At 51.2% G+C, this 12,148-nt stretch overlaps 1 protein-coding gene across 1 annotated transcript; it reads left to right on the forward strand.

The window, feature by feature from the left end:
- The first annotated feature begins 2,802 nt into the window (after window positions 1-2,802).
- Window positions 2,803-5,956, forward strand: Grina (glutamate ionotropic receptor NMDA type subunit associated protein 1). The gene is made up of 7 exons (XM_052161214.1): window positions 2,803-2,950; window positions 3,895-4,230; window positions 4,311-4,420; window positions 4,504-4,704; window positions 4,823-4,951; window positions 5,033-5,176; window positions 5,266-5,956. Exons 2-7 carry the CDS (start codon window positions 3,918-3,920, stop codon window positions 5,413-5,415), a joined length of 1,047 nt encoding a protein of 348 aa, XP_052017174.1. The 5' UTR covers window positions 2,803-2,950; window positions 3,895-3,917; the 3' UTR covers window positions 5,416-5,956.
- The last annotated feature ends 6,192 nt before the right edge of the window (window positions 5,957-12,148 follow it).

Consider the following 12,148-nt stretch of genomic DNA (forward strand, 5'->3'; position numbering starts at 1 on the left):
GGCTCACAAGTGTTTCCTTCAGCCTGTGTCTGCCTAGCCCTTCTTTCGAAGCTTGCTCATCAGCATTGCCTCACTGTAGCCACTATGCTGAGACGCCTTTCCGCCACTGATCCTTACACAGACGGGAAGCCAGAGGGCCAGCCAGGCCTCACATCTAATCTTTGCCTTTATTATTATCATTTTTTAATCCTGGGTATCACTCTGTAGCCCAGACTGCCTGCAACTCACTGTGCAGGCCGGACTGGTTTTGAACTAGAAGGGATTCTTCTGTCTCAGTCTCCTGAATGGTAGAGCTATAGGCGTGTACAACCATGCCCAGATTGGAGGCCGGGCCTTTAGAAGTCACTTTCCTGTCCACCCCCATAGCCTGCTTGCCTCTTTCATCTCCGAGGCGGTAGCTGCTTTCCACCCACACCTTCCAGTCAGGCCAGCTTGACCTCTGCTGCCCTTCCAAAGGATCATGGGTTTTTGCCCAGTCTATATGTCTAACCCTGAGGTCCTTGATTCTCTACTACCTCCGTCAACTGAGGGAGAGCCTCCAAGCCTTCTTAAAGGGCCATGCTACCCTTTTTCCTTTTCTGCCACTCCCATTGTGGCTCCTCCACGGAGCTGACAGGAGACCAGTGGCTGCTACAAATCCCAGAGCCAATTGCAGTGAAAGTTACAGTCTAATTGTCCCTACGTCCTATCCCTCTAATCCCTTGTCATACACAAGACCCGGATATTTATTTGGCTCCGACCTCCCAGGCCTCAGCTCTTGCCTAAACCAGTATCCCTGGATCATCTCTAACTCCAAATGAGCTAGCCTGCTACACAAAGCCATATGGAGCTATCCCTTCTCCATGATTTTCCTCACCCAGCCCTTAGTGACAGCTTTAACATGGAGTTAAACCCTTAAAAGACCTCTGAGTCGTCCAGGCTCCTTCTGAGGCCCTCTAGTTGACTTTGTTGTTTTATATGTCTTAAAGAGCCCACTAATTAATTATATGAGAGTCTGTTCCTACAAAAGCCTGTTCCGTCCGTTCTATGCTTTCTTCTTACAGGACTTAACCACCCTCTAGTGCACTGTACTTAGATAAAAGCATGATATCAAGGGCCTGCCACAGGTCAGGATGCATGAGAACAGCTCACGTCACTGCCACTGTTAAATCCTCAGGAATTTCTGTGAACTGGATGTCAAACCAATAGCGTCTTCTGTGCTGGTTCGTTTTAACGTCCACTCGATACCTATGGTCATCAGGGAAGAGTCTTAGGGTGGAACTGTCTACAAGAGCTTGGCCTGTGGGCATGTCTATGAGGGTGGACTGTCCACCCTGAATGTGTGTAACAGCATTTCTCTGGACTGTACAGGAAAGCTAACTGAGAGCAGGTAAGCAAGCATCATGGCTTCCCGCTCTTGGCTGTGTGTGTGGAATGACTAGCCACTTGAGGTCTTGCCTTGATGGAAATTCCAGAACCATGACCTGGAATCGTGAGCCAAAATACAATATTCTTCCCCCGTGCAGCTTTTTAAAATCAGGGTGTTCATCACAGCAACAGAACACATCTAGAACTTGTAAGTAACCATGGTGGGCGTGTTTATACCAGGTAGCATGTGCAGAAGCTATGGATCAAGAAGAACATACCTTCTCAGGCCGAAGAGATGGCTCAGTGGTTAAGAGAACTGACTGCTCTTCTGAAGGTCCTGAGTTCAATTCCTAGCAACCACATGGTGGCTCACAACCATCTGTAATGAGATCCAATGTCCTCTTCTGGTATGTCTGAAAGCAGCTACAGTGTACTTACATATAATAATAAATAAATCTTAACAAAAAAAAAAAAAAAGAACATACCTTCTCTAGACTCAGCTGTTAAACAGCACTTTGTGGATACAGGAGAAAACCCTTTCCTAACCTTACTATAAGGTCTCAGAGTGGCCATACACCAAGAAACAGAAGAGAACCGAAATGTCATCAAGACACTGAGAAACAGAAGACCACCCAGGGGAAAACTTCAAGAAGCACTCCTCTCCCCACCCCCTGCCAGAACTCAGGCAGAGAGTTGGCTCCACCTCTACCTCGTGACAAGATTATTTTGAGGATCTGAGGCAAGTGGCAAGAGTGTTATTTTTCAGGACAGGGTCTCACTATGAAGTGCTGGCTTGGCCGTCCTAGAACTCACTCTGTAGATCAGGCTGACTTCAAACACTCAAGAGATCCACCTGCCTCTGCCTCAGGCATGCACCACCACCACCCACCCACCCACCCACCCACCTCTGAATGCTGTGTTTTAAAGCAAATAAGTGTCCGGGTGTAATGGCTCCTGTTTGTAAGCATAGTTGGAAAGCTGAGGCAGGAGGACTGTCACAAGTTTGAGGTCGACCCGCGTTGCATAGTGAGTTCCAAGCCAGCTGAGGTTACAGTCTGAGACCTTGTCTCAAAACGAAAAGCCAAGAAGGGATGGAGTCCTTGGAGGCTTCAGTTAATCCTGGATTTAGGAACTGACTCCCTGAATCCATCAATAGAGAGACACATAAGCTAAGGAGAGTCATGTCTCCCGAAGTCGTTAGCCGCCACGCCAGACCCCAACCAACTCTGGCCTGAAAGCACAGGGCTTCAGGACTCTGACCTAGGACGCCTACAGAAAATAGACAGCCTAGGCAAGCTCAGCCAAGCAGTTTCTGTAGGCTCAGAAGCACGGGGACAGGTCAGAACATTTGCCTTACATCAAGGCCCCGCCCCGCCCCGCCCTGCCCCAAGACCCCACCCCACCACAAAGTCCCGCCCCACCACAAGGCCCCGCCCCATCGCAAGGCCCGCCCAGTCACAAGGCTCTTCTGCGTCTCCCCAGCCGCAGGCGCAGGCCCGAGCAATCCGGCCGCCCAGCGGGTGCAGGTGCGGACGCACCGGCCATCACCGCGCGCGGCTGCGCAGCGGGCACCGTAGGCACCGGTCTCTGGCTCCCGGGAGCGGTAAGTACCCCCCACCCAATCCCAAGAGTGTATCGCCGCCGCAGCCCCCCTGCCAGTCGGCCATCCCCTCCCTGTGTTACTGAGCGCGGCCGCCTCGGGTCAGTTGGTTCGGACAGGACTCGCGGCCCGCTCGCCCAGACTGGTGGCATCATTGGGGGTGGGGAGCTCTGGCGGCCCTGAGCAAGAGGGAGGGGGCGGTGCGCTGTAGCGGCCCAGACCCAAGACCCAGCGACCCCCCAAGCCGACAAGAGGGCCCATCCACCCTCGGGGCGCATTCTGTGGCCACCGCCCCCTCCTCCGTCGTCCCCATCCCCGCTTTGTTCCCTTGAACGCCCTCTGGTCGCTTCCATCCCCCACACACCCCCGCACCCCGCTGTTCCTGGCGTACCCTACTAGCAGACACCTTAGCAGCCAATACAGGCCTGCATTCAGTACCGGGAGCTAGGGACCTTAGGCCCTGTGCTTAGGAGGGTCAGGGTTCCCGCTGGTCACAGATGGCCTGGGGATTTCCTCGGATAGAAATAGCCACTAGCGCTGGCCCCTTCAAGCTGCTTAGGAGGGATAGGAAGGGGAGGGCCAGGGCACACCCCCACGCCTCTTCAGCCACTGCGCCGTGCCTCTAGACCCTTCCTTGCTGAGCTATGAGCCGAAAGACCCGCAGCGGTGAGAAGGCATCTCCCAAGCTCCTAACTGAGGCTGACAGCCATCACTCTTCTTCCCATCCCCCACCTAAGGGCGATCTAGGGGAGTCCCTTCCAAAGGGGTCCACACGGGTCTCCCACGCCCCACCCACCGCTCCTGCCTCCTTGTTCTGTGGCTCCAGACAGCCCTGTACAAAGGTCATGACCAGTTGTTTTTTTTTTTTCCTTCCTGGGTTCCGCAGCAGGTATGGCTGTCACTGGTTTCAGTCTCTCAGAGCTAACTGTTCTCTTTTTCTCCTCTAGGGGCAGCCACAGAACCCAAGGCCATGTCCCATGAAAAGAGTTTCTTGGTGTCTGGGGACAGCTATCCTCCCCCAAACCCTGGCTATCCTGTGGGGCCCCAAGCCCCTATGCCTCCCTATGTCCAGGCTCCCTACCCTGGCGCCCCATACCCACAGACCCCTTTCCAGCCCTCTCCCTATGGTCAGCCAGGGTATCCCCATGGTCCCAGCCCCTATCCACAAGGTGGTTACCCTCAAGGACCCTACCCTCAAGGAGGCTATCCACAGGGGCCATACCCACAGAGCCCCTTCCCCCCCAACCCCTATGGACAGCCGCCACCCTTCCAGGACCCTGGCTGTAAGTGTGGGGACAGGTTGGGGCAGGGGCAGGGATTCAAGTGTCCTCAAGGGACACTGACCCAGCCTCTATGTCCCCAGCACCTCAGCATGGGAACTACCAGGAGGAAGGACCTCCATCCTACTATGACAACCAGGACTTCCCTGCTGTCAACTGGGACAAGAACATTCGCCAGGCCTTCATCAGAAAGGTTGGGCCTTGGCCAATATGTGGTCTGGGGCAGGGATCCCTGGGAGGCAGTGGAGGTGGGGCTCTGATTGGCTCCTTCCCCAGGTGTTCCTGGTGCTGACCCTGCAGCTGTTGGTGACCCTGTCGACTGTGGCCGTTTTCACTTTTGTTGGGGAGGTGAAGGGCTTTGTCCGGGAGAATGTCTGGACCTACTATGTCTCCTACGCCATCTTCTTCATCTCCCTCATTGTCCTCAGCTGTTGTGGGGACTTCCGGCGAAAGCATCCCTGGAACCTTGTTGCTCTGGTAACTCCCAAACCTGAGCCCAGTTCCCCTAGGCTTGTGGAACAGGAAAGGGAGGTATACAGGGTTGGACCAAGAGCAGTTCCTCACAACCAAGGCCCTCTGTGATTCTCTTCCACAGTCGATCCTGACCGTCAGCTTGTCCTACATGGTGGGCATGATAGCCAGCTTTTACAACACGGAGGCGGTCATCATGGCCGTGGGCATCACCACAGCTGTCTGCTTCACCGTGGTCATCTTCTCCATGCAGGTGAGGGGGACCTGAGACAGGATGGTTGCCCCAGAGCCCCCAACACCCACAGTCTCACCTCCCTCCCTCCTGTCCTCCCAGACCCGCTATGACTTCACCTCGTGCATGGGCGTGCTCCTGGTGAGTGTGGTGGTGCTCTTCATCTTCGCCATACTCTGCATCTTCATCCGGAACCGCATCCTGGAGATTGTATACGCCTCACTGGGCGCTCTGCTCTTCACCTGCGTGAGTGACAGTGTTGGGAGGCTTTTCCTGGGGTGCCGGGTGAGTGCATGAGCCGTGGGATACCGACCAACTGTGTCTTTACCAACTAGTTCCTGGCAGTGGACACCCAGCTGCTCCTGGGGAACAAGCAGCTGTCCCTGAGCCCAGAAGAATATGTGTTTGCGGCCCTGAATCTGTACACGGACATCATCAACATCTTCCTATATATTCTCACCATCATTGGCCGTGCCAAGGAGTAGAGCAAGCCCCAGCTCAGGTGGCATGGTTTGGCTTAGACCCATGCCCCTGGCATGACAATGCCATCTGTGCTTCCCTCTCTCTGATCCCTGGGCATGGCCTGGAGCAGAGGGAGCCCCTCTCACCCTCGTGTATGTACTCTGCAATTACTTAACGTTTGGACCCTCTACGGCCACAGCATGGCCCCTTTAACCCTTTTGCCCTTGCCAAGGGGTGACAGGGCTGCATTTCTGTGCCACCTTCTGTCCACTCATTGTTGCATGAGCCCTGTCTGCCAGCCCCATTCCAGGGTCTGGGATCAGCACCAGGTCCCAGGGGAGAAGGAGCATACCAAGAGGTGAGGGTGCACGTCTTCCCTCCTGACCCAGCTCCCCTGGCATAGAGTACCCGTGTCCCCTCCCCACCCTGCCTTCTGAGGGGCATGCAGGGTGGGGTCTCATTCTCGTGCTGAGCCCCAAGAGCAGAGAGAATGGCATGCTTCAGGGGAGGAGGCTCTCTCGTGCTGCCATTGTTAAAATGCCAATAAAGGGGAATCTTCTGCTCTCTGCTTCTCCTTGTCTCTTCACTTCTACTTCTGCATCCCCCTGGCTGACGGAAGTTCTGGACAGGCATTGACAACAGCGGTTAATGACAGTAGCTAACCCAATATGCTGCTACTTCTTTCCTTGCTGTCTTTCCACACCTTAAAATGTGTGCACTGTGATCTGGACTGATGGCCAGGACTCCTGAGGCACAGGGGCATAGTGCCAGGTCACACAGTTTGGAGTAGACGGGCTGTGTGTATCTCTACTCTCCCGAGAACGTCCCAGTGCAGCAGTGGGCTGGCTTTCTGTGAGGTCCCTATGTCTCTGCCCAGGAGCAGCAGCATAGGTCATTGGCACAACCCTGAAGGAGCCAACAGATGGCTCTACAAGGCAGGCTCCGTGGCCTCTGGTTCCCTGGTTTGGCGCTGGTTCCTCAGGCCTTCCCGTTCTTTCTCTGGCCCTTGCTCCTGCCACATCATCTCTGGAGCCTCATCTGTCCAAGTCCCTGAAGTCTGGCTCTGCACAAGCAGAGTGAGCCCATACTGTCCCCACAGAAGGCTTGTCGATACCTAGATTTCAACACAGGTCAGTCCCCTAGCCTCCTGAGACCACAAGGTCAGAGTGGCCTTGATTCTTACAGGTTTCTTCTCTAGGACTCTGCATCGTGATCAGCATAAGAACCTCTCTGGGCTATTGCTTCCTGGCAGTAGATGGGTGTATTTAATTTAATTAATTAGCATCAGTTCCATGAGTATGCCACGAAGCCGCCCACTGCCTACAGGTACCTCTACTGCAGCCAACCCACACCTGGGGTTTCTGCATTGTCTCCCCAGGCCAGATGCAGCCACCCCCTCCCCCATTCTGTCTCATTCCCCCTCCGGCCAGCCTCAGATTCCTTCAGACCTTAGGCCTACAAACCAGACTGCTAATTGTGAGCCTTGGATCCCATGACCCACCTACCTAAGACCCATCTATCTGGTGCCCTCAGGATGGAGCCAATATTCCTCATCCTGGCATCCAGGCTCTGCCATCAGGCCCTGATGCTTTCCTACTCTCATCTGTAGCCCTGGCCTCAGACAAACTGAACCAAGTGGTTTCTCCTAGACAGTCTATTGTAGCCCTGCTGCCAAGGGGTGGGGGTTGGGTGGGGTGATTGCTGCCAGGAATGCTTTCCTGGAGTCTGCCTTACTTGAACAGCTAACCTTAGTCATTTGGTAACACAAGGTGACAAAACCACTTTCTCCCACCTCCTTTCTGGCATCCTTTCGCGCAGATGCAGTTCCTCATCTAGAGTATGGTGGCAAGTTCTGTAAACCTGTTGTCTAGTAGAATTATCAACCTAAAGGTTTGGGGTTATTGCTCAATGACTAAGAACTTGCCCAAAAACTTGCTTAGGCATGTGCAAGGGTCTGGGTCCCCAGCACCATAAAAACAAAGCTCAACTCCTGACGCGAGCTCACAGGTCCAGAGTAAAGAGGCCATTCACGTCTTTAAAACGTCAAGCAAGACGGGAAGGGTAGCACAGGGGTTATCACAAAGCAAAGTGAGTAAGGGCAGGGCTTCCTCAGAAAAATCCTAGGAAAACTTAATTGGGGAAGGGACTTTCTAGCTGGGAACAGCTAGAAACTGGAGAAGGTGACAACCAAACGAGAGGACTTGAAAATGTCCTGTAGATGAGAAATGTTCCACAAGAGCTACTGTATTTGTTTTCAAGCAGAGACACCCTGCGAGAACCTAGAGTTCTCTGGCAGGAACGGGTGCAGAAAGCAGCAGCAAGCAGAGATGTATTAGGACTATGAGCAAATAGTTCCTGCAAGGCATGAGGTTGACTGGAATAGCCAGGACGGGGAGGTTTCTCTCTGAAAGTAAAACAGAAACCAAGCTCCAGATCTTAACACAAGCACTTGAGAAAGTGGAAGTGTTCATATTGGTCGATGGAGATGGCTCAGTGAGGAAAACAATTGTTATGCAAGCAGAGGAAGTGCATTATCCCCAGGACCAGGGTAACATCGGGCATGGTAGCACATATCTGAGATTCTCGGGCATCATCTAGATGGGTGGCAGATAGGACACTTGCAGGCCATCTAGCCTGGAGGATGCAGCAGTTAACAACAAAGGGTCCCTATCTCAGAGTAGAAGGCAAGGACAGACACCCAGTGTGTCCCGTGACCTACGTACACACAACACATGCCTCCACAAAACACATGTAGCACATGAGAATATTTTTTAAAAAGCTCAGAAAGTTGCTGTGTAAAGTTGAATGCAATCACGTGTGAGATAATGTTGGTGTTTGTGTGAGGAAGAAAAGCACTTTCCAACACTTGGGATCTGCCCTGTTCCTCCTATCTGTGAGGTCTCAGTGTAGCTAGGAGCTGTGCTGGCACCCACAGATAGAGACACCAGGGTTGCTAGGAGCTGGCCTGGCCCCCACAGATAGAGGCTTGACGTTCTGTTTTAACAATTTCACAAAACATCGGCAGCAGATCAGGTGGCACTATTACAATGATGGGTCAAGAAAAACCCAACACCCTTCTCTTTTTTTTTCTTTTTTTCTGTTTTTTCCAACACAGGGTTTCTCTGTATAGCCCTGGCTGTCCTGGAATTCACTCTGTAGACCAGGCTGGCCTCGAACTCAGAAATCTGCCTGCCTCTGCCTCCCAAGTACTGGGATTAATGGCATGCACCACCACTGCCTGGCCCCAAGACCCCTCTTAATCACAGGTAAACAGAAAAAGCATAGGAATTGTTCAAGCTGTAGGAAGGACCAAGCTGTATTCTCTCCATGTCTGTAGTTCAAGAATTACCCAAGCATTTATGGGTAGTAATCCAACTTGGTCAAACCATAGATGTGCCCAAGAGAGCACTTACAGGGTCAACTACACTAAGGCCAAAGATTTATTTGCATAAGTAATTATGTTGCTGGGCAGTGGTGGCGCACGCCTGTAATCCCAGCACTCTGAGAGGCAGAGGCAGGCGGATTTCTGAGTTCGAAGCCAGGGTCTACAGAGTGAGTTCCAGGACAGCCAGGGCTACACAGAGAAACCCTGTCTCAAAAAAACCAAATCAAAAAAAAAAAAAGATTTAAAAAAGTAATAATTATATCTTGTTTTCAAGATTAAAAAATACAGGCATTTATGGAAAAAATGTTCACCTCTTTACCTCGGAGCAACGTTATCATTGCTGCCTGTTGCAAAGCACAGTAAAGGGTTAGCTCTAGACTCTAGCTCAAGGCCACCTCAGATCCCCTCATACGTCTTCCGCTGAGCCAGGGCTACTACTGTTCAGCATCTTGAGGTTGGAAGCATCTTCAGAGCAGGATCTATGATCTGAATTTTACACAGAGTCCAGCACCTGGTGCAGAACCTGGCACACCATGGTGTCGATCAAGCGTGGACTGAATGAAATTAACACAGCCCGGGCTACACAAGCGCCACCTGCCTCAGGACAAATGACAAGGTGGTCTTTGGCTGACCATCAGCATCAGTGGGTGGTGCCTCAGGCCTAAAACAAGTAAAACTAAGGCCTTGGTAGGTAGCACAGTCATGTTTGTGGGAAGCGCCCGATGGGAGGAGGAGAGAATGCAGGGGAGAAACAAGGGAGTCGAAGCTGAGGGTAGCCTGCCTACCAGAGGCTGGAGGCTCAAATGTCTGAAGTATATTATGCAGGCAACAATGGCTCTGAAATGGTTTGGGCGGAGGCAGGAAAACTGGTGAGGACCCTGTAGGGCCGCAGGTGGGAGGAGGTCAGAAGTGAAGAGACTCCATGCAGATCTGGCTTCAGGCCTGCAGGCCAAATTGGCCCCTTTTCTAGCGGGGTCCAGATGTTCCTCTCCATGTCACCGGGGCACCCGATCACTCCTCAGGTTCTACTCTGTCTCAGGCTCTGCAGGACATTGGAGACCTTTCAGAATGGCCAGACCTTCCCCTCCACTCCAACTTCTCAACTCCCATTTCTTCAGGAGCAGAGTTGCTTCTCCCTGTAGGCACCCTGCCCTCTGGATGCGCTTCACCAGCCACGCCCTCTCCCTCCCCACTGCCACCTCTAACTGGAAGGCCCCTGAGCACCCAGTCTCTTTCATACCACCCTGGCTTGTGTTTCACCCCCTTCCAGAAGTTTCCTGGTTCTGGGATAACTCCAGCATCAGGCTCAAGCCCTCCTCTTGATCCCAAATATCACCATGCCTTCTGGGCCATTAAGTTCTAGCTTTTGAACGTGTCTCAGACCTAGCCTATCTCTCCTGTCACATGATTGTCACTACAGCAGGCAGCCTGTGAGAAAATAGTTGCAGTGGTGTAATTGACAGAAGTTGCCCTGAGTAGACCAGAATTCACATTTGGGATCCTCGGGAGAAAGTCCTGGCAAGTTCCTGGGCTCTTGCCTTGAAACTTGGAAGACTCCAACTAGAGGAAGAGGTGAGGCAGCCAAAACCACAACCCAGGCTCCACCCATCTCTGCCCAAACAGTTATGGGAAATTAGTCCACTCCCTGTGCCTGGCAGTGGGTGAAGTGAATTCCTTCTTTAAAAAAAAAAAGATAATATCACCTAGACACAACATATGTCATTAAACTTACTAGGTATCTCAAATTATAGGGTTGTCTGGCTACCAACCAAGAGAAAGTCAAATGACGGAAACAGACCTAGAGGTGATTCAAAATGGAGAACACAATCTTTACTACAAACATGATTATTAGGGAAAAATAGAAGTGGAAGTGGTAGAATGTAGAAAAACTGTGGGAAATTCCACCATGTACTCAATTCTGTAACAATAACAAGAATCACCTGGGCGTGGTGGTGCATGCCTGTAAGCTCAGCACTCAGGAGGGAAAGGCAGGCAGATCTCTGAGTTTGAGGCCAGTTTGGTCTACAGAGTGAGTTCCAGGGCAGCCAGGACTACACAGAGAAACCCTGTCTTGAAGAAAAAAAAAATGACTCAAATTGAGCTTTAAAATTTTTCTTTTTAAGGTAAAGTCTCAGGGGAGTATGGAGTGACAGCTCAGAGGTTAAGAGCATTTACTGCTCTTGCAATGGACCGGTGTTCAGTTCCCAGCTCCCACGTGATGGCTCACAGCCCTCAGAAACTCCAGTTTCAGGAGACTCAATGCCTGGTCCCGACATCAGCAAGCACTGGCTATGCACGTGATTCATTTGCATATAAGCACACAAAATACTCGTTTACATAAAATAAAATAACCTACATTTGGAGAGGCTGTGGAGAAGTGTGAGTCCTCTTGCACGGACTATAGGAACAGTGCTGGGGGAAACAAGAGAACAGTTCCTAGAGAACCTAAAAATAGCATGACCGTATGACCCAGTTACAGACTATAATAATAAAGGATCAAATGATAAGAACCTAGTCTCTTTATAAACGTTAAATGGTAAAGAAATACAGAAACTGTACCAAAATTATGATGTTTACCATGAAAAAAGACCTATAGTTTGCTTGTGGAAGTGGGCTCTTTCAAAGAGAGTTACCCCAAATCTGGTGGAAAGATGTAACACCAGGTGTAAGGTGTCTGGGAGACACCCAAGGTGTGTGTGGCTAGTGTGTCCTTCCGGGCTGTGGTTTGCTTTCATATAACTTTTACTGTATTTTATGTGTATGAGTGTTTTGCCTGCCTGTATGGATGCACATCACACGTGTATATTGATACCCGCAGGCATACATGGAATCCAAAAGAGGGTGTCAGATCCTCTAGAACTGAAGTTATCAATGCGTAAGCTAGCATGTGGGTGCTTAAATGGAACTGGGATCCTCTGCAAAAGTGTAAAGGGCTCTTAACTGCTGAACCATCTCTACAGCCCTTCTCATAATGTTTCTGGTGGGCAAAATTAAACACGGAGACATAACATTTACTTTCGGTCCAATTGTTCCCAAATATATCAATAGTGCTGAAACCAGTTTGCATCCCAAAACATGCCAGCAAAATTGTTTGGTGACTTATTCCCTTAACTAGCTCTTCTAAAAATGCAACCATCCCAGCTGTACCAGACAAGGTTATTTCTATCTCTGTCATGAAAGTGTAGAAAAGTGTCTAAGGACCCAAAAGACTGAAACAAAACAAAACAAAACAGACTCCCAGCTGAGCTACACTCACCACTGTAGGAGGTGGGATTACCCCTAGGGGTGGGGTCAACAACTGACCAGAGCAGAATTTGAGAGTTGATTGGCTAAAGCAGGTTTCCATCATTCCCTCCCAAAGGGCTCTTAAA

Source organism: Apodemus sylvaticus, chromosome 17 (genome assembly GCF_947179515.1).
Source record: "Apodemus sylvaticus chromosome 17, mApoSyl1.1, whole genome shotgun sequence".
Taxonomy (NCBI): domain Eukaryota; kingdom Metazoa; phylum Chordata; class Mammalia; order Rodentia; family Muridae; genus Apodemus; species Apodemus sylvaticus.

What these genes read in the sequence shown, in the direction of transcription:
- Grina (XM_052161214.1), top strand. Translation starts at nt 3,918, where the DNA reads ATGTCCCATGAAAAGAGTTTCTTGGTGTCTGGGGACAGCTATCCTCCC. An exon ending in CCTGGAACCTTGTTGCTCTG is followed by an intron (nt 4,705 to 4,822) that starts GTAACTCCCAAA and finishes TCTCTTCCACAG; the next exon opens with TCGATCCTGACCGTCAGCTT. An exon ending in GCGCTCTGCTCTTCACCTGC is followed by an intron (nt 5,177 to 5,265) that starts GTGAGTGACAGT and finishes TTTACCAACTAG; the next exon opens with TTCCTGGCAGTGGACACCCA.